The sequence below is a fragment of the Bubalus kerabau genome, chromosome X, assembly GCF_029407905.1.
Source record: "Bubalus kerabau isolate K-KA32 ecotype Philippines breed swamp buffalo chromosome X, PCC_UOA_SB_1v2, whole genome shotgun sequence".
Lineage (NCBI taxonomy): Eukaryota > Metazoa > Chordata > Mammalia > Artiodactyla > Bovidae > Bubalus > Bubalus kerabau.
The window spans coordinates 76,834,251-76,857,915 of NC_073647.1; the positions used below are offsets into that span (position 1 = coordinate 76,834,251).

General features: G+C 34.7%; 1 protein-coding gene across 1 annotated transcript in view; it reads left to right on the forward strand.

Annotated features, from left to right (window-relative positions):
• Nucleotides 1-1,386: 1,386 nt before the first annotated feature.
• Nucleotides 1,387-23,665, forward strand: part of HTR2C (5-hydroxytryptamine receptor 2C) — a 172,082-nt gene continuing 149,803 nt past the window's right edge. Inside the window, exons 1-2 of the mRNA XM_055563016.1 lie at nt 1,387-1,421; nt 6,139-6,452. Coding sequence (XP_055418991.1) covers nt 1,387-1,421; nt 6,139-6,452 — 349 coding nt within the window. The remainder of the gene's footprint in view (nt 1,422-6,138; nt 6,453-23,665) is intronic.

Below are 23,665 nucleotides of genomic sequence, written 5' to 3' on the forward strand. Positions count from 1 at the left end.
CTAAATTTTTCTCATTGACAGCCCAATACATACAAACTTAATATCACAATCTTGACTCTTAAAATAGCTCACAATCCCCCAAAAGAATACAGTTACATGTTTGGCATGTATGGAAAGAGAGTTTAATCAAAATCCAAAAAGAGAAGATATAGAGAAAGCAAGATGAAAAATAGAGAGCTTTCCCTGCTCTATTACCAATTAAGAATTGCCACACAGAAAAACCAGTGGGTCTCTATGTTAATCATTAGAATTCAAACTGAGCATTTTTTCTTTATCAATGTAAAAATTCAAAGTGACATGTTTCACTCTGTGTAAAGATGATATTTCCACAAGGAGCACAGCAGAGATCCTCAGCAAATTTGCATTCAGTCTACTCTTGGCCAACATTTTAGCACACTGAATATAATGAGCGCTAAGTGGTGAATAATCTGTTACATAAATATTTGATAGAGCTTTGCAATGCAACAAGTATTTCCTTCAAAAATAGCCTACAGAAATCAAAGGCACTCACTCTGAAATTCTTTGATTTTTACAGAGTTGTCATGTTTTCTTCCTAATTCCTTTGAAGATGAATTGTCAGTTCTTAATAAATGAAACTAAAACTTTTTGTTTCAATCACCTAGTGCAACTGCACTTCTGTTTGCAATTTTCAACATTATTCCATGTGCCCCGACTGCAGCATACTATCTGTTGGATACCAACTAGTTGGTACACAGAGTGGTTGCTATATTTACTATAGTTAATTTAATCAATTCATTTTTTTTTTTTTGGTATAAACCCATTGCCACTCTTGGATAATATTGTTGGTTAACACAAATGTATTAATAAAGCTTTCTTTGAAAACACAGATTGCTTCACTGAAGGAAAAAAGTTGGAAACATTGTATAAAATAGGCTTAAAATTTTAGTTTTTCATGTTTCTATAAGATGAAACCTTTTTACTTTATACATGGTACTTAATTATTAGATCACAGACTTTCTCTCAATGGTTTGCAAATTAAAAAGACAATATTCTTAATTTATTTTTCAAAACACTAATTTGTACTCCAACAGGGTGAGATTCAGTAGAAGTTCCATATAAAGAAAGTGTATATAAGAAATTTTAGAAAAATTATGATGGTTGTATATTGGTAAATAAATGAAATATCTATTCTCTTTGCTATTTTTATCACTTATATGACAATATTTGTTGCTAAATTTAGTATTGATTGTTTCTTATCACTTAATAAGTATATTTACTTTTATTTAATTAAATGTTATGCAAGTTATTTCAAATTTTAGTAATTCTCTTTTTTTTTCTCTCCCCAGAAAGGATGGCATAATGAATCCAGTCTGTTAAATTTCCTCATCTCAATTTTAAACTTGGTTGCTTAAGACTGAAGCAATCATGGTGAACCTGAGGAAAGCAGTGCACTCATTCCTGTAAGGATGTTATTACCTATTATTTTTGAAAACTAACTTTTCAGAGTGGTTTGCTCAAAAATGTTAAACAGGTTTTTATATGATTATTCTGCTATATTTCCCTCAACATGCATAAATGACTTGCATACCAATAGACTAACATTGGTGTTTTCTATTCAAAATCAGTAAATGGGGAAAAACAATAATTTGAATTCCAATTAAACACAACCACTCATATGTTCAAACAAATAAAATTAATCCTGATGCTGTGGTTGCTGTGGTTGCTTTCTCTATGGCTAAAATGTAGAAATGAGAAAAGGTTCTTTCCTTCCTAGATGAACTAAACAGCCAAGAGAATAAAGCATTTTTATAAGTCTCTGGTTTTATGAAGAAAGTTGAGGTTTCAAAAGAATGGGTCAGAAGTCAGGGAGTAGCATTTGGAGAATGTAGCTGGACAGAGATAAGTAATACCATTCTCAGAAACCTTGAGACAATGAACCAATAGTTAAAATCAATAGAATAACATAAAAGAGATAAGGAAAAAATTGAATTCAAGTACTGAGCAATTCTAAATGTGATCTAATCCAGGTATATCTTCTTTTTAACTTAGTAAAAAGTTGGATTGTTTTCTTCTAAACCTACACTTTGAGGAATTGGGGGCATGGCAAAAAAGATCCAGGGCTCTGTAAACTCTGATCAGTACAACTGAGAGGCCTTGAATCGCCCTACTCCTACACGATCTCCTCTATGATTTCTACAAAAGTGCTCATTAAGGAAAAAATTTATAGAGCAAGGTAAACACAAAGTACATCAATGTTGGATTCTCTACAATATATGCATTATAGTCCATCTTGGATGCCACTGTACATTGCAGTGACGACAGTCTCAAGGATTTGTGATTCCAAGTAAACTAGAGCAGGAAAGAGTGAAGGACAGTGATAAAGAAGGGGAAAGAAGAGCCAGGTGTGGGGAAATGAAAGGACCAATGTTCCCACTCCATGTGGCTGTGTCAACTTAGTATATAGCCATTGTTCCACATACCAAAATATAGGGATATATTGTGTGCTTAGTCGCTCAGTAGTGTCCGACTCTGTGATTCCATGGACTGTAGCCCGCCAAGCTCCTCTGTCCATGGTGATTTTCCAGGCAAGAATACTGGAGTGGGTTGCCATGTCCTCTTCCAGGGGATCTTCCCAGCCCAGGTATCCAACCAGGGTCTGCTGCTTTGCAGGCAGATTCTTTACCAGCTGAGCTTTCAGGGAAGCCCTAGGGATACCTTAAAGGGCACCAAATTATTCTGGTATGAAATTAAAGAATTTGTGGTTCAATGGTAAAGAATCTTCCTGCCAATGCAGGAGACACCAGAGATGCAGGTTCAATCCCTGGGTGGGGAAGTTCCTTGGAGAAGGAAATGGCAACCCACTCCACTATTTTTGCCTGGGAAATCTCAAGGACAGAGAAGCATGGCAGGCTATGAACCAGGAGGTCAAAAAGAGTCAGACACTACCGAGCACCATGCTAGAGAAATAAGGGCCCATTCATCTCTGCTATTAATGCCCATCGTCATATGCCATGCAAAAACTCAGTAGATTTTAAGTGTACTCAGACCTTTAAATCAAATTATCATTGTTTATCTACTAAGAATGTGAGATTATATTTTCATTAAATATTTAGTAGCAATGAATCAATTATTTGAATTGTTTGGACAGACACTGTGATTTTTGTGTACATACTTTATGAGAATTCTGTGGGCTTAATAGCAATTAATGTAAGGTTTAGAAACAAGACTCAAATCACTCCTCTTTTGTAAAAGGACTATATGTTTTTCATTAAGCATGTAAATGTTAGAAACTAGGTTTAATTAGAATGCAGCTGATTCTTGATTACGATACTATAGAAAATAGGATTTACTGCAGTAAAAATCATAAAAATTTGCTCATAAGTAGTGCTCAAAGTGAATTTATTAAATTGAATTGAAACTAGGTAAAAACTTGTCAGGATTATTCCCAATAATATTAATTTATTTAATAATTCACAGAAGATATATTTAGATTCTATAAACTTCCTCAAGAATTTAATATTTGTCTCTTGGACTCTTGAATAAAAAATAAAAATATATTTGACCAATAGAGGTAGGCCAAATATTTTGAATATTTTTCTATGCTAAAGTTCTAAGATACTCAAATTTTAAAATTCATAATTGAATGTAGTTTTCACGTACTTTTGTTATATACAATTTTATTCTGCATTATTTTACCACTGCTACAGAAATATGGAATTACTTAGATGTTTTCGCAATTTACTTAGAAAATTTGAAGTTGCACTGCATATCCTGTTAGGACCATATTCTATAGGCATAAGAATAAATATATTTGTGGTTCTGCAACTGCCAATTGAGGATGTAGGATATTATTTTGAGCAGAAAGTCTTATGGGACTACCTGAAATGGTCATCAACTAATAGAAACTAGATTTGTTTTTGTTTTTAATTTCAGAAGAACATGTTTTTCATCAGTTAGGCCAGAAAAGACTTTGGATTTAAAATGACTATCTGAACCCAGTTCTGCATAAATATCTTCTTAAAATAAAACTAGGACTTAAATTTTTGACAAATTTTGAAGTACACTGAGTTAGGGTATAGCTACCACAAAATACTTTTTTTTAACTTTGAAGGCAGAAAGAATGTTTGCTCCAACATTTACTGAGGGCCTATTAAAGCAAAGGTATTATTTTGAGACTTTACATTATCATTTAATTTTCACAAAAATAATGTCATAAAGATCATCCTTGTTTTAGAGATGAGGGAATAGATGTTCTGAAAGATTAAGTGACTGGTCAAAAAAATCATTAAGATAATATAGCCAGGACATTGGTCACATGCAATGTCAAATGCCAAATGCAGCAAATACTGTGACAGAATAATCAAAGCTGAAAGCAAATACCTTGCTTCTATTTATTTGGGTCTTTATTTCAATAATTTCTACACACCTTAATCACAGATTAATTATGCTATAGATTTTTTTGAATCACATATTATTTTAGCTTATTTTTATGTTCCAGGAAAAAATACATCCAGCATTTGAAAAAATTGAATGAGTATCTCTCATTATTTGAAAAAATTACTATGTATATTTCTTCCCAAAACATGATACTTAGGATATCAGGTAGCTTTGAATAATGAGGAAGTAGTTTTAAGCTAAATGTCTGAAGTACTAGTTTTCATCCCCTGTAGAATGAGAAAGTCAAAATATGTTCATTATTTCTTCATTATCTTAAACTATGGAAAGTATATTCACAAGATATTAAGGGAAATACTTTTTAAATATGGTAGAAAATTATTATAATATTTTATTTAAGGTTAAACAATGCCAATAAGTTTTCAGGTTCAGTGTTCAGTTTTGGTGGTTCAGAAAGTGTAGTGTGTGTGTATATATTATAGATACAATTATGATCATCATAATCATCTAGTGTTAACTACTTCAAATTTCTCTGGTGATTGATAATAAGCAATAGTCAAACCACACATATTTTCCCTGTATAGAAATAATATTTTTAGTTCAAAGAACAAGTGAATGAGATAATGAAATAAAAACATTTACATGGAGAACTCATAGACTCTGGAGTTTGTAACGTTTTATGTTCCATCACCCCATGCAATTTTCTTGCATAGAAAATTTTTTAGCACATGTTGTACCAATAGAGGAAATTTTCTTCTCTATAAATATCAGGGTTTAACAGCTAGTACATATAGTGTACTTGTTGCTTAATATTAAATAAATATTACTGAACACAGAATACACATAAGAGTCATTAGCAGATAATAATTCTTGCTTTAAAGCAGGAAATATTGAATATGCTTATCTTTGTCTATTTTGTTAAGGAAAATTAATGTTAGTTTTATTAGACACTTTTGGGACTTACATTGATGTATGTAAACTAAATAAATCTTATGTCACCATCAGGGCAAATTAATTTGGAATGTACAAAACAAAACCACATCTGTGTCTCTTGCATTAGTCTGCCACTTGGCTTGAAATCCTTATTAGTAAAAGTCTACATAAGTACCATCATGAGAAATGTACATTTTAAATGACTTTAAGAAATTTCGTTTCCAGCATAGGAAAGCATCAAACCCATAGGAATTAATTATCACCAGAAATCAACTTCTAGCCTAGAACTGGACCCAGAAAACACAGGACAGAAATGGGGAGAGTATCAGATAGAAGGAAAATGTATAGGACAGCTATTAAAGATACCACGAGCCAGCATGAAGTCACTCAGCAAGTCAAATAATACTGTGGTTTCAGATTGATTATATAGAGTAAAAGTAAAACTCAGGCTTTGTAATCAGTGAGACCTGAGCTCAGACCCTGCCCCTGCTACTTACTGGCTGTATTTCCTTAAGACAGTTACTTAACTTCTCTGAACCTCAGTCTCTCCATATACATAATAGTCAGTACTGACCTCATGAGGATGTTGTATAAGATCAAATGAGATTACTTAAATATATACATATATATATGTATATATATATATATATTTCAGTAAGTCAAGAGCCTGACTCATATTAAACACTCAATAAAAGGATAGAAATAAGAAATACTGAAATTTAATTAAGAGAGTAAAAACAGTGATGTGATAATAATGATTGTTAAAGGTAAAACAGTTGTTTTATATAAATAATTTATTAGGTACAAGCAATATAATATGTACCTGATTTTTTTTTTCTTAATTTTCAGTGTGCACCTGATTGGCCTATTGGTTTGGCAATGTGATATATCTGTGAGCCCAGTAGCAGCCATAGTAACTGACATTTTCAATACCTCCGATGGTGGACGCTTCAAATTCCCAGACGGGGTACAAAACTGGCCAGCACTTTCAATTGTCATAATAATAATCTTGACAATAGGTGGCAACATCCTCGTTATCATGGCAGTAAGCTTGGAAAAGAAACTGCACAATGCCACCAATTACTTCTTAATGTCCCTAGCCATTGCTGATATGCTAGTGGGACTACTTGTCATGCCACTGTCTCTGCTTGCAATCCTTTATGGTAAGTACCATTTTATTAGTTTTTCCATCTCAGGCCATGTCATAAATTTCTGTCAGGTATTGTAGTAAACACAAAGTTAACTATCCTATTCATATCATTTGGAAAATTAAGGAAATTGTGTGACAGAAAAATTGGACATATCATATTTAAATAAATCAGTAGCAAATCAGTATTCAAAAAGCAAAATAAGTGTTTTATATTAAAATCATATATAGATACTCTATTGCTTAGTGTCATTTCTAAACAATGACAGTTGCTTTCCAATGTACAGAATGTGATAGTGAAAAAAACACACACCAACCCCTATGTTCTGGGCATAACACATACCTAGTATCATCTTGTATAAAAGGAAGATGAAAGAAGCTTATCATCTTAAAAAAAAATTTAAGTAATCTTAAAAGTTGGCAAACTAAGTGCTTGCCACATAATAAGCACTCAATAACAGCTATTCTTCTTCTTCCTAGAGACTATAATTCATATTTTTTACAAGGAGACAGGAATAAAAAATTAACAACTAATTATATAAGTGCAAGGTCACATTATCACAATAAAAATTCAAGCATTTGGAAGTTTTGATATAGGATTTTAGAGAGGTTTTATTTTTCTTTTGATTTTCTGCCATATCTTTGCCGTATTCATTTTAACACTAACTTTTCTTTGTATGTAATATTTATAAAGAACAATCAAAACCACTTATACTAAACTGCTAAGTATCTTTGCTAGGAAGTTGGAGAACCCAGTTTGAATCTCATTGCAGATATACTCATCTCACAAGGAAATGAAACAGACTCCCTGTTCCCTGGAGAGTATAATGGAATTAGACTGGAAGGACTAATACTGGAAATGGATCTAGTTCTCAAATTCTAAAAGAAGATTATTGCATCTAGAAAGTAATCTTCCATGGAACTTAAAAATTAATTATCCTGTCCTAAATACACAGTGGTAATAGATTATCTCAATAGGCATTTTATAAACAATATTCTCAGGAAATATACTTTCTTATAGTTACTGAGTTTTCATGATGCATTAATTTCAAAGTATACACATTTTACCTTCTCTGTGAGCATTTTACCACACTGTAGCTCCAAATTATGTAAGAAAAGGTCACTGGAATGAATGTACTTTAGAAGACATGCTTTGCTTTCTGGTGTCTGTTTTATTTTGTCAGTTTCTCCCTTAAAAATATATGGGTGATCAAAATATAGCATCAGCTGAAATCCAAATCTAACACATCCATCGCCAGCCCTCCCCCAAGCAATAAAAAAACAACAAAAACAAACTATACAATATCAACCCCAAATTTGGAGAACATCCAAATTCCAAATTATCTGTAAGCAGAAAATAAATAGGAGCTCACAATAGCACTCTCTTAGGTTCCTGCCATGTGCTATTATGAAGAGGAAGGCCAGTCCAATAAATACTAAATGAGAAAGAAAGAGAGTAGAAAAGCTAGTAGGAGGCCTAAGATTGATCTCAACTCATCACAGGAAAGAAAGTTTATCACAAGTATGAACATTCTGAAAAAACTTCTCTGGAAGCTCATCTTTCAGGGAAGTAACTTGGAAGTGTGCACAGAACTCAATAAACCAGTGTCAAGGAAGGAACTCTTTGCAGGTTGGAAAGGGTTAAAGGGGAGAGGTGACTTTTGAAAAAAATGCACAGTGAAGGGAGAAAGAAACTAGAGGGGAAATTTTATCATCTTGAAAGACCAAAAAAAAAAAGTCAACCTGTAAGGCTCCTTCAACCTTCCCCCCCACTGCCCTCCACTGTACCCCAAAAGTCCTGCAATAAAGAAATCAGAGTTTGTTAGCATAAAGAGAAGTGGGTGCTCTTGAGCTTGGAACTTGGAAACTTCCCACAGACTGCTACCCATGTTCAAACAAATTCAAATATGCAAATAATCTTCATCTATACCAAGCTACAATAAAAATAAAGCAAAACACAATAATTTTTTAAAAAGCCATTTGATGAAAATTACCCCAAATAAAGAACTATCAAAAAAAGAAAGCTATAGCAAAATACTTCAAGAGAAACTAAATTTTCTCAAACATTGAAATATATATATATATATATATATATATATATATAATCTTGAAGTAGAAATCTAAAAACTGAGAAAAGAAATGGGTTTAAAACATTGGTCAACAGAAGGCAAAAATTGCTTGAGCCCAGGACAATAAATTAGGGGAAAAGGATAAAATAATATTGGAAATAAACATTATATTAATAGCACCTAAAGAGTAGATTAACATGAAAATGTAATAAGGAACACTAAAGAAAAATAGGGAAACAACAAAAAAAATGAAAATGAGATGAAGAAAGAAGTCAGAAAGAAAATGTTTAATATGGAAGACCAGAAAAAAAAAGAAAAAAATCAAATGCATGTATAATGAGAATCCCTGAAGATGGGAAAAAAAAAAAAAAAAGGAACAGAATTAATATTTAAGACTATAATCTAGGAAAGTTTTCTAGAAATTAGAGAATCTAAATATACATATTGATAGGACCAAGCCAGTACCAATAATTTGACCTGGAGCAGTCAACTCTGAGATTTATCTGAGACATTGGGTTTTAAATATAAAGAAAAATCTTCAGGCAAAAATAAGAAATAATTTACCAAAGCAAGAGAATTAGACTGGCCTCATAATTTTTAAAAAATAACAAAGCAAAGCAACAGTGAAACAATATTTTATTTAAAGTCAACCACTTATGTGATATTCTTTCAAAAGCAAATTTATAAAGACAGAAAACAGATCATCAGTTCACAGGGTCTGAAGGTGGGATGCTGGTTCCAAAACAACATTTACTTTGGTTCTATGGAACTGTTCTACATCTTGGTTGTGGTGGTTTTATTTTATATATATATATATATATATATACACACACACACACACATATACATATATATATATATATATATATATATATATAAATTTGAAAAACTATATATTCTAGTATGCAGTTTTAAAAGGTAAATTTTACTGGATATAATTATACCTTAAATTTAAATATAGAAAAATACCTAAATAAAGTTTGAAACAAAGATTTTGTATCCAGACAAATTGGCCATCAAGGCTATAAAAAGCTTATTATTTTTTTTTTTAACTCAGGGAATTCTGAAACTTTAAGTTCCTCTTAAGAAACTGAATATTGAATGAGATTCATCTAATAAAGAGATGATTGAGAAATTTTCCTCAAAATGATGGATCTAATCATTTAATATATTTAATTTTAGAGCAAGGACAAAAATAAAGGTGGTATAAGGGCATAAGAATACTGTCATATGTTATATGATATATATTATTTGTTATATACACTAACAAATTAGAAGCAATGCAACTAAAAATTGAGAAGAAAAGAGAGAGGGGAAGAAGAAAGAATAATTTCATTCATTTTTCTCTAAAGAAAAGATGGATGTTAAATTATACCCCAGCAAAAAATGGCAGACCAGAAAGTACCAGATTTTATAAGAAAACAGAGGGCTAAGAGTATTAAGCAGGATTTAAATAAAACATGACATAAAGTTAACAACTAGAACAAAGAGACAAACCTATCTAAAACTAAAAGAAATGCAATTAACAGAAAAGCAAAGAAAAAAAAAATAAAGCAGAGGAAAAAACAAAGGAAAATAAAGCAATGTTTTTAAAATTATACCATTGTATAATAAGACAGAGTTGAAAGCAAACCTAACAGTAAGAGCAATACATGTGTAAGAACCTAACTTACCATTAAAAAAAAAAAAGATTTCATGTTGGCATACAAAGAAAAACCTAATTATACTCACTTTATAAGAGAACTCAAAACCCAGTGAATCCTAATAGTTTAAATAAAGGCATGAGTGAGCATAGGTATGCTGCTGCTGCCAAGTCACTGTCCGACTCTGTGCAACCCCATGGACTGCAGCCTACCAGGTTTCTCCGTCTATGGGATTCTCCAGGCAAGAACACTGGAGTGGGTTGCCATTTCCTTCTCCAATGCATGAAAGTGGAAAGTGAAAGTGAAGTCACTCAGTCGTGTCTGACTCTTAGCGACCCCATGGACTGATCCATGGGATTTTCCAGGCAACAGTACTGGAGTGGGGCGCCATTGCCTTCTCCCTAGGTATGCTAAGTGAATAGAAATACTAAGAAAACAGAAATTGTGATGTTGATATCTGACAAAGTGAATTTCAAGTGGAAAAAAAAAAAAACAGTAATAGTTTAAATTCATGATCCATTTTTTCCCCCCAAAAGGATGCTTATTTATGATAAAAAGCTGCAATTAACAACTAATATTTAGTGGTTAGGAATATCTATGACCCCAATAATACAGCAATGCTATTTTTTAAAGGAAAAACTAAAGAAAATGGAAGAATACATTTGTGGATTGTTGTTGTTTAGTTGCTAAGTCATGTCTGACTCTTTTGCAACCCCAATGACTGTAGCCCACCAGGCTCCTCTGTCCATGGAATTTCCCAGGCAAGAATACTGGAATAGGTTGGCATTTGCTTCTCCAGGAATCCAACCCCCGTCCCTTGCATTGCAGGCAATTCTTTACCATTATGCCACCAGGGAAGTCCACATTTATGGATACATTCTACTAATGGGGGACTTGAATATATCATACTCAGAACAAAAAAAATATTGGACATGTAGATCTTACAGATGTATGTTAAACTTTATATCCTTATCATAGAAAGTACACCTTCTTCACAAGTGCACATGGAATGCTCACAAAAATTAATTATCTATTAGGCCACAAAGAAAATATTAGAAAAGTAGAACTATTACAAAAAAATACTTTCTGATAAAAACACAGTTAACACTAGAACTATTAACAACAATGGTTTAAAGACCATCTGAGCTTGAGATATAACAAATTCTAAACAACTGTTGGTTAAAAAGACAAATGCAAATTGAAATTACAAATTTCTTTAGAAATTTAACAGCATAAACACTGCATATTAAAATCTATAGAATATATTTAAAGCAGTGATCAAAGGAAAATTCATATCTAATCACATTTATAAGTAAAAATGAAATTATACAAATGAATTAAATTTCTAGAAAGCAACCTTGAAAGAAAAACTGCGAAGTAACCCAAAAGAAAGCACAAAGAAAATAACTAAAGATAAAAGTAGAAATTAATTAGAGAATAGAAAAACAATATACCTAATTCGTAAGTCAAAATCCTGTTTTTTAAAAAGGAAACTTTTAAAATAAAAATACTAGGTAACTTAAACAAGGAAAAAGGAGGAAATATAAATATTCAAAATAAGAAATAACAAGGAAAATAACCATTGAAGCAAAATACATTTTTAAATCATTAGATTACTTTGTAGGTTTATTCACAAATCATGTGAGCTCATTGAAAAAAAAAAACACAGGTAATTTCCTGGAGAAAATCAGGTTAGTAAAATTGACCTCATTAGGTATAAAAAGCAACAGAACAATTTCAGTAGAAGAATTACAGTTATCAAGGACCTAAAATGGACTTCCCAGGTGGCACTAGAGACAAAGAACCCACTTGCCAATGCAGGAAATGCCAGAGATGTGGGTTCAGTCCCTGGGTTGGGAAGATCCCCTGGAGGAGGGAATGGCAACCCACTCGAGTATTCTTGCCTGGAGAATCCCATGGAGAGAGGAGACTGGCAGGCTACAGTCCATGAGATCACAAAGAGTCGGACATGACTGAAACAACTTAAGCATGCATGCATCATACACAAAAATCATCAAATCCAGATAGTTTCACAAGGGATTTCTATAAAACCTTCAAAGACTGGGTAGTTGTTGTAATGTTCCATAAATTGTTTAAGACCATTGAAAAAAAAAAAAAAAACTTCTAATTCTTATATGAAGCATGCATAGGTTTAACATATAAACCAAATAAAGACAGTACAAAGACAGAATATTACAGACTAACAGTTAAGACAGAAATTCTTTATAAACAACTGGCAAACAGAATTCAATGCCACATTAAAAACACTATACTATGAACAACTGTAATTAATTCCAGTAACACTATGTTGGCCCAATATTAGGGAATCCCTCAATAAAATATATTAATATATAATATATTATTAGTGTCAACATTATCACTAATTAATATTTGTTAATAGTTAAAGCTAAAATATTATCAGTATTGATACAACTATAATATTCACAGCATTGTATTTATAACATTAAAATATAATTTTTAAGTTATGCACTTTAGCTCTAAAGATATTGAGTGAAAAAGTCTTTATCCTAAACATTCTAGAAAAGCTATAGTTAATGGAAGTAAACATGTGATAAATAGAATCTTCCTGATTTCTTTGAACTGGTTAACAAGTAGTAGAAGTTCATCTTCTGAAATATATAACACATCGCCAAAATTTGTATACCTGGTTTTTTACCTAACCAATGATTTTTAAACTTTGTAAATTAAATATTTTTTATTCAATTGTGTATGGCTTCCAACTTTGCTGTGTTTCTCCCTCTTCTGATTTTCTTACACCTAACTGCTGACTCACTGATTATAAACTTGCCTGGTCCCTAAAAGCATTTAAGTTTGTAACAGGCCTCAGAGCTTGTTGGCACAAAAAAAAAAACCTTGGTATCAATACCCTAAATTCACTGGCTTGTTTTCCCCATGTGCTAACGAAGTTACTTGAATCTCCTAGAAAGATACACATCTTCCCTCCAAATACCTCTAGAAGGCCCTAGGAGTTATCTCACATGTGATCATGAATAAAGTCAATGTGCATCATTTACTGCTGCAATTGTTCTGGGCTTTCATAGAGCATATTTATATTTACCCTCACCTGCCACTACTCACTGTATCTGCTCATCATCCATCCCTCACTGGACATCATCACCTGCCACTGAGTATCCATCATCATATGCTGGGCATCTGCTGAGTACCGCCATGTCTGTTGGGAATCCACAATCTCCCACCAGGCATTGTGGTCTCTGCTGATGCTCTGCCATTTCATCACCAGTACCTTCCATGAGAATGCTGCTTTACCTGTCTTGAGTGCTATCACTTGGTACAGCCAAACCTACAAACCCTCAAGATACCTCAAGACAGTGCTGCCTTTGCTTCTGTCTCTATTTTATTTAGTATTCCTTGGGAAAATTAGGAATATGGAGCATGCTTTGTTATCTAAACATTGAAAAAGCAATGCTTGTCCTTGCCCTCTTCACAAAATCCCTCTGTAAAACAACTCTACTTTTTTTTTTTCTTTTCTACTTAATGTAGTCTCCTCAGGATTTACACATTCTATAGGGCTGGTCTAAAGTATATTTGCTGAGACCTTAATTTCTGTCCTCAGGCATCTACATAAAATACCTCCTGAAAGGCTAAGCAGTGACATTATCAGTCTGATAGCCTAGCACTTATCCCTATATCTGGTATTTTTAAATGAATACATGAAGGCTTCTTTCCCTCCTGCAAATCAGTTCATGAGGTTAGATACTTTGGATTTCCCAGCCCCACACATTTACACCTGTGAATCTTTACTTACAAAAGTCTACTCCCAATATTCCCTTTCCCAATGTACTTAGTCATTGCACTACAGCTCTTTATCCTGGGGATGGGGAGAATTTTCTTTACCAAGTACATTTCAATTACAAGTGTAAAAGGGAAGAGTGGCATTCAGTATATTTATAGAAAATTACAGTGACACATATTAAGGAACACGATCCAGAGGTCCTGGTTGTTATTCTTTATACTTTGCTATAATTTTTTGTACTTTCTCTCTCTTTTTTCCTCCTTAGAGCAACTTTTGCAGATTAATTACATATTTAATTCTCCAACAAATTCATGATGTAATCTTGCTTAACATTCCAGTTCTACTTCCAAAGGTCATTTCACTACAGGCAGATAGGCAGCACTGAGTGCTTACTCAGTGTTGAGCCCTATTTTAAGTGCTATATATTTACTATCTACATTTAACAGGTAGGAAAATCAAAGCACCAAGAGTTTAAGTACTCCCAATGTTCTATTGTCAACTCGAGAAAAAGCCCCCTACATTTTCAACATTAAGAGGAAACTCTTGTCTATCTTCTCAAGTTGGGTTTGGGTTTCCTGGTGGAGAGTCCATTTCTGACATTCTGAATTTTCACTTTACTTTATCTTTTACTTCTATTTGGCTAATCTCAAACATAATTCCTGGTATAGGTATTTTTTGACTTTGGAAAATCTCATTTTTCCATGGAAACTTTCAGAGGTTTTTTTTTTTTTTTTATCATCTTCAATTCAGTTCAGTCGCTCAGTCATGTCCGACTCTTTGCAACCCCATGAATCACAGCACACCAGGCCTCCCTGTCCAACAACAACTCCCGGAGTTCACTCAGACTCACGTCCATCGAGTCAGTGATGCCATCCAGCCATCTCATCCTCTGTCGTCCCCTTATCCTTCTGCCCCCAATCCCTCCCAGCATCAGGGTCTTTTCCAATGAGTCAACTCTTCACATGAGGTGGCCAAAGTACTGGAGTTTCAGCTTTAGCATCATTCTTTCCAAAGAAATCCCAGGGCTGATCTCCTACAGAATGGACTGGTTGTATCTCCTTGCAGTCCAAGGGACTCTCAAGAGTCTTCTCCAACACCACAGTTCAAAATCATCAGTTCTTGGGCACTCAGCTTTCTTCACAGTCCAACTCTCAGATCCATACATGACCACTGGAAAAACCATAGCCTTGACTAGACGGATATTTGTTGGCAAAGTAATGTCTCTGCTTTTGAATATGCTATCTAGGCTGGTCATAACTTTCCTTCCAAGGAGTAAGCATCTTTTAATTTCATGGCTGCAGTCACCATCTGCAGTGATTTTGGAGCCCAAAAAAAATAAAGTTTGACACTGTTTCCACTGATTCCCCATCTATTGCCCATGAAGTGATGGGACCAGATGCCATGATCTTCATTTTCTGAATGTTGAGCTTTAAGCCAACTTTTTCACTCTCCACTTTCACTTTCATCAAGAGGCTTTTGAGTTCCTCTTCACTTTCTGCCATAAGGGTGGTGTCATCTGCATATCTGAGGTTATTGATATTTCTCCCGGCAATCTTGATTCCAGCTTGTGCTTCTTCCAGTCCAGTGTTTCTCATGATGTATTCTGCATAGAAGTTAAATAAGCAGGGTGACAATATACAGCCTTGATGTACTCCTTTTCCTATTTGGAACCAGTCTGTTGTTTCATGTCCAGTTCTAACTGTTGCTTCCTGACCTGCATACAAATTTCTCAAGAGGCAGATCAGGGGGTCTGGTATTCCCATCTCTTTCAGTATTGTCCACAGTTTATTGTGATCCACACAGTCAAAGGCTTTGGCACAGTCAATAAAGCAGAAATAGATGTTTTTCTGGAACTCTCTTGCTTTTTCCATGATCCAGTGGATGTTGGCAATTTGGTCTCTGGCTCCTCTGCCTTTTCTAAAATCAGGTTGAACATCTGGAAGTTCACAGTTCATGTATTTGTGAAGCCTGGCTTGGAGAATTTTGAGCATTACTTTACTAGCATGTGAGATGAGTGCAATTGTGTGGTAGTTTGAGCATTCTTTGGCATTGCCTTTCTTTGGGATTGGAATGAAAACTGACCTTTTCCAGTCCTGTGGCCACTGCTGAGTTTTCCAAATTTGCTGGCATATTGAGTGCAGCACTTTCACAGCATCATCTTTCAGGATTTGAAATGGCTCAACTGGAATTCCATCCCCTCCACTAGCTTTGTTCGTAGTGATGCTTTCTAAGGCCCACTTGACTTCACATTCCAGGATATCTGGCTCTAGGTGAGTGATCACACCATCATGATTATCCTGGTCGACCTTATAATGTGTCAATTCCTAGAAAGTTAAATTTTCAGCCCGTATTTCCAAGATTGTTTACCCTAAGCCAGTGTATGTAATCCAAGAGCCAAAAACTTGGTTCGATAATGATGTTAGAAATAATGACAACAATAATTATATAGCTAACTTTAATTGAGCACTGTATAGGAAGGAAATCTTGTCTGGGGCCCTGCAATTTAAATTGGCAAAGGATAGTTTAACAGGAGACAGTTAAGAGGAGAAAGACAGTTTAACAGGAGAAAAAGGTTTATTACTTATGCATACTGAGTTCTTAATAGAAAATAAGTGAAAACCCAAAGAAGCAGTTAAACCTGGGGCTGTAAATATTTTAACAAAGAGCAATAAATTATGGAGAAGTGACAAGACAAAGGAAAAGCAGTTTAGGCTTCTAAGTGTGGTAAATGTGGGACTATAACTATATGTGGGAAACTAATGGAAGATAAGGGTTATGTTAAAAAGGTTTGTTATGAAGCCTCAATCTTGTGTAATCTGGGGGATACCTGTGTGTCTCCAGAGACTGAGTCATCCTCCTCTTACTGGTATAGATTGGGAGGCAAACACCTTCACAAAGGGAAATTTATACCCTGCCTTTAAGCAGAAAGGGGAGGGTGAAGAGCTTTGCCTGTATTGGCTAGTTTTCATTTGCCTCAGCTCAAAATAATCCTATGGCAAAAATGTATATTTGGGGGTGGTGTGCTCTGATCCCCTTCAGCACTAATTCTGTGTCTATTACCTTGTTTAATTCCCACACCAACATGTAGGTAGAATTTTACATTTTCCCCACTTTACAGATAAAGAAAATGAAAACACACAATTTACCTGATTTTAGGACCATGAACGGAGAAGGCAATGGCACCCCACTCCAGTACTCTTGCCTGGAAAATCCCATGGACGGAGGAGACTGGTAGGCTGCAGTCCATGGGGTCACTAAGAGTCGGACACGACTGAGTGACTTCACCTTCACTTTTCACTTTCATGCATTGGAGAAGGAAATGGCAACCCACTCCAGTGTTCCTGCCTGGAGAATCCCAGGGGTGGGGAAGCCTGGTGGGCTGCCATCTATGGGGTCACACAGAGTCAGACACGTCTGAAGCGACTTAGCAGCAGTAGCAGCAGCAGCAGGACCATGAAAGGCTCTTCATATTCATTCTTACTTAGATCAATGACATTAATGGCCCCATTCTGGGACTCACCATGTGGTTCAGTGGTAAAGAATCTGCCTGCCAATGAAGGATACCCATGAGATATGGGTTCCATCCCTGGAGTTGGAAATGGCAACCTACTCCAGTGTTCTTGCCTGGAAAATCCCATGGACAGAGGAGACTAGTGGGCTACAGTCTATCACAAAGAGTCAAACACAACTAAGCACACATGCACACATGCACCTCCCCCTGCTACTCAGACTGATATTTTTGCCACTCATCCCTGGAAATGTGAAACTTAGTATATCTTTCTGAAAAAACAAATGCTGATTCTTGTTTCCTATCTTGATAAAGCTTTAGAGATACAGAGCTCCACAACTAAGAAAACAATCTTTTTTATATCCAACAGTAATTTCTGCCAGCCCTACAATGATGATAATAGTTCACAGTTCTTTTTACACATACCAGTACTATACAATATCTTGGGTGATAAATACTCTTTTAGATCCATAGTTTTGCTCAAAATAATTTCTTTTCAGTACATTTTAGACTCTATTAACATCTCCTTCAGACACAGAGTTTAAAGATCCAGGTTTCAATGCCTTTGTTGCCATGAGACTAGAACATAGAATTAAGGGGGTGTGGGGGAGGGGCATAATATATCTTCAAATAGTTGAAGGATTTTCATGGCTCCAAAAGGAGAAACCAAAATAAATGATAAAAGATACAGAAAGAAGCAGATTAGGGTTCATTAAAATGTTCTTTAACGAAAAGCTTTATCTTTCAAAGAGAAGAACCACCACATTACTGGAGGTTATATAAGGAATTTCTGTTTGAGTAGGAAGTTGCACTAGGTATTTTCTGTGTTTTCTTCTATGTTTTCAGACTGTATAATTAAATTTCTACAGATGTCACTTTGAATAATTTATATGGAGTCTTAAATTGTCATTACAGAAGTAGAAAGTGCCTTTGTGAATGATTATTGTTGTTTGTTGTTCAGTTGCTTCGTCATGTCCAACTCTGTGTGACCCTATGGACTGTAGCCTGCCAGGCTCCTTTGTCCATGGGATTCTCCAGGTAAGCGTACTGGAGTGGTTGCCATGCCCTCCTCCAGGGGATCTTCCCAACCCAGGGATTGAACCCAGGTCTCCCTCATTGCAGGCAGATTCTTTACTGCTGAGCCACCAGGGAAGCCCTGTTGTGAATGATAGGTAGATGAAAAGAATCACTATTTCATACAACAGGGTTACATTTCACATGTGCTTTCAAGAGACCTTGGGTGAAAAACCTACTCATTAATTATATATTATTTTAACAACTCAGAAGACATTTTCTCTCTTGTTGCCATCTAAGTGAACAGGAAAAAAAAATTTGCTTAGAATGAATGGACTGAATACCCAAAACCCTCACTTTTAAACATTATGAGATGAATAAGAATAGCCTACTTAGACTTTATCTCAAAGGGCAGTAATTCAATCTTATGCTGTCTTTCATATGCTAAACAGAATATCTTACAACAATGAATCTGAATCATTCTCATTTACATCTCTATATTCCTAACACAGTGCTTGAACTGTGTAGTATCTAGGTTTTTGGACTAATTAAAATTGACTTATTTCTTTTCCTCCTTACTCAAATTTATATATTCTGCAAGTGCTGAAATTTGTTTCATGTTCCAAGATAACAGAAATCTAAAATCTTTGCACTCTAACTCTTCTGCACTCAAAATATAGCAAAGGGAAGCTGATCACATAACACTATACTCCAAAAATACACTTCATAAATTGTTTTTCCATGACTTGACATCATCATTTTTTTTAAGTAAGAGTATCACCAAGACAATCAAGGTTAAATAAGTTTTTTTTTTTTTTTCAGTGTGAATCTTCTCACTGAGAAATATTTAATAAAATAGGAAGTTGAAGCAGAATTTTAATTACCAGCCTATATATCTCTATTTTTATTCTTTAATTACATGGCAAGAGATATTTAAGTGTCTTTATGGAAGTGTATACAATTTCAAATGAACCCAAACCATTGAAGATCTATGTAATTATGAGATAAAAGCTACTGTGGATTTTAATGCTATTCAGAATGAAGCAGGAAAGGAAGCATTCTGAATTAGGTACACACAAGATAACTAGGTCAGGACATCTTCTGTACAGAAAAAGTATTTCGTATTCTAGATCAAGTTCATTTTGGAGCCCATTATCTGCTAATACACACACACACACACACACACACACACACGGAGTTTCTCCTCAAAATTATTTGGCAAAAACCTTGAAAGAGAACTAAAGGAAAGGCATTTAATGTTCATTAGGCACTTATTCATTTCTCAATTTTACTTTAACCCCATCTCATACAGTCTCAGCTTAAAATATTTGTTATTTGTAGGCAGAAAGGACTTTTCTGGATTTCCTATTTTAGGAACAGGCATAGCGGAGGAAACTAAATATGTGCTATTAGGCTAATAGATGAAGCTAACTTTCATGTATTCAATTTCAAATGGAAAATATATGCAAAATAGAGAACAGATATATAATGAAAAGTAAATTCCTATGTTCTTTGAAGTTTTTCTTGTGATGGGAGAGAGTGAAGTTTCTAATTTTCAATTTCTCAAAAACCTAGGATTATAATCTCTGTTCATACATGAATTTCACCAGTGGGTGGCATATAAACCACTGTAATCAATCTGTATGTTCTCTAAGAGGGAAACTGGAGTAAAAATTAAATGATTTCAAAAATTTGAATTATAATTTGCTTGTTATGGAAATTGTTTATTAAAAAAATCATATAAAAGCTGAGCATGAATATGTTAATCATATATATATATATATATTTGAATTTTGATAGTTTTATGTCCTTAGCTCCAATTCTAGCTAAGAAATACTGTGCTTTAGTTATATCATTTTGATCAAATGACTCAAATAATGCCATATGAATCTTGTGCAAATGTTAGTCACTCAGTCATATTGGATTCTTTGTGGCCCTGTGGACTGTAGCCCACCAGGCTCTTCTGTCCATGAATTCTCCAGGCCAGAATACTGGAGTAGGTTGCCATTCCCTTTTCAAGGGGATCTTCCCAACTCAGGGATTGAACCTGGGTCTCCTGCATTGCAGGCAGATTATTTACCATCTCAGCCACCAGGGAAGTGACTCTGGAAAAATCAATAGGTATCTCTAAGAATTAGATTTTCCTGCATGAAAAATTAGTTTTTATTGTATATCTACCATGCTAAATATTTTAACCTTCATTACCTCACTTGGCATATACTTTAAAGGTATTTGTGAATATTAATGGACTATTAAAGACTGAAAGTGAAATTATTTAATAAACTGCAAGCCTCTATATGATTTTAATATATTATTTTTAGTATTACATTAAATCAAGCTTCTATATAAATTTAAATATATGGTATATATGAAAATATAACTATGTATTTTCACATCTGGCTGCCGTCTATGGGGTTGCGCAGAGTCGGACACGACTGAAGTGACTTAGCAGCAGCAGCAGCATTTTCACATCTACCAAAACAAAAGTTCTGGAAATATTTTCTTGGTTTATATATAATATAAAATATAATCTAAATCTTCTGTTTAATTATAATTAAGTAAAGGTAAGCTTCTTATTTAATTATAGTAGGAATATTAAAGGACCACTTCAGTTCAGTTCAGTTCAGTCACTCAGTCGTGTCTGACTCTTTCTGACCCCATGAATCGCAGCACACCAAGCCTCCCTGTCCATCACCAACTCCCAGAGTCCACCCAAACCCATGTCCATTGAGTCAGTGATGCCATCCAACGATCTCATCCTCTGTCATCTCCTTTTCCTCCTGCCCTCAATCTTTCCCAGCATCAGGGTCTTTTCAAATGAGTCAGCTCTTTGCATCAGGTGGCCAAAGTATTGGAGTTTCAGCTTCAGCATCAATCCTTCCAATGAATATTCAGGACTGATCTCCTTTAGAATGGACTGGTTGGATCTCCGTGCAGTCCAAGGGACTTTCAACAGTCTTCTCCAATACCACAGTTCAAAACCATCAATTCTTTGGCACTCAGCTTTTTTTATAGTCCAACTCTCACATCCATACATGACCACTGGAAAAACCATAGCATTGACTAGACTGACCTTAGCCAAAATTTATTTCATTAAAAAATCCAAGAGAATTTTTGAAGACCAATATTTCATAAATAATTTTTAGCATGCAAAACAATAGTAAATTACTCAATTAACTTTTATGGTGGTTTATTCACCTAAAAGTTTGATTTTAGGTTAGTCACAATATTATTTTACACATAATTAGTGAACTCTAATTAAATTAGTTATATAATAAGCAAAAGTTATATAATGAATAGAAGAGGGGCAATATAGTGACAGAATCTGACTGTATTTAATTCTCACATGAAATATTGTGACAATGTTATTAAGGACTAACCTACTTTATTTATTTATTTTTTTTTTTACTGTGAAACAAAAAATGAGTAAAAATATGATACCTGTAGCCCTACATGATATTCTCTTAGAATTTGTTTTTCAGACACATTTTAGGATTATTTGGGAAAAAAAAAAAAAAAGACAATTTAAACAGTACACAGAGGTGAAAGTAGGAAAAATAAAAGAATATAGAAAGTAAAAGTGGTAGGTAGACTCACATTGCTTTCTTACCTATTGCTTTTTTAAATTTATGCCTAATAAGGCAAAGTTATGGCCTAAGGAAATTGTTATATGCTAACAAAACAATAACACAAATAAGACTAATAAAAGGTTGTTGCTGACGCATGAAAGATACTAGGATTCTTGGCCTCCAGAGGAGAGAAATTCAACCTGGGGCCAGTTGATGATGCTTGATTGCTCAGAACTTTTGTGTAATAAAGTTTCATTAAAGTATAAAAGAGATAGAGAAAGCTTCTGACATAGACATCAGAAGGGAGCAGAAAGAGTGCCCCCCTGCTAGCCTTTAGCAGTATGTTATATACCTATCAGCAAGCTGTTAATTAGAGAAAGGAGATGTCTCAAAATTGTGGCACCAGGCCTCTCACACATAACATGCATTTTGAGATGACATTGGCACCAGCTGAGTCATCCTGGGCCATAAAATGATTGACATGAATCTTGAAGAAAGGCAGGTTTCCAAGTAAATATATAGTTTCATTAACATAGATTAGGAGAACAATGAATGAGTAAAATATACAGGCTTGAGCCATTATCAGTTCTGAGTCTTAAGCTGAACTGACTTGAAGAAAGACAGAGTCTAGGGTAAATACATAGTTCATTAACATATCTTAAGAAAAACATTTCCATAAGAAAAACATTGGTTAGCTCAAGGTTTGAGAAAAGTTAAGTTCTGGTGGAGCCAGGTGTCATCATGGCAACACAGAATTTTTAAAGAAACCTCTTTTTAAATTTGTATAGAGAAGGGGAAAAAAAATAGTTTCCTCCTGCCGCTTGAGAGAGAAAAAATTTCTGACACTTGCAGCCTATTTCCTCTGTTTGGAGACCCCTGGCCTTGCTGCCTGTTGCTGCTGCTGCTGCTGCTAAGTCGCTTCAGTCATGTCTGACTCTGTGCAATCCCATATACGGCAGCCCGCCAGGCTCCTCTGTCCCTGGATTCTCCAGGCAAGAACTGGAGTGGGTTGCCATTTCCTTCTCCAATGCATGAAAGTGAAAAGTGAAGGTGAAGTCACTCAGTCGTGTCCAACTCTTAGTGACCCCATGGACTGCAACCTACCAGGCTCCTCCATCCATGGGATTTTCCAGGCAAGAGTACTGGAGTAGGGTGCCATTGCCTTCTCTGTGCTGCCTGTTACCCTCTCACTAATAACAATGATAGCTCTATCTACACTGGGGCCCAGGTATATGCCAAGCACTTACCTCAAATATTATGATTTAACCTAACAAAATTACATAAGGTAGCTGTTATTATTCACCATTTACAGATGAGGAAATTTAGATTCAGGTTGAACAGGAAAGTACTGATTCAACATCAAAGTCTATGCTCCTTTAAGTCTGCTTTGCTGTGTCACACAGTTGTAGCCACGCATTCCAGGAAACAAACTCACTCAGAAGGACAATGCAGATAGTGGAGTGCAGTTTATTACACCAGCGGGCCCAAGGCAGAGTCTCCTCTTAGTCAAGGACCCCGACCAGCATTTGTGAAAATCTTTTATACCCCATGTGTACGTGTCTGAACCCACCACTCCAAATTCCTTGAGACTTACATAACCAAGGAAAATACAATCCCAATAACCCCATCAGTCACGTGCTATGTGCTCATG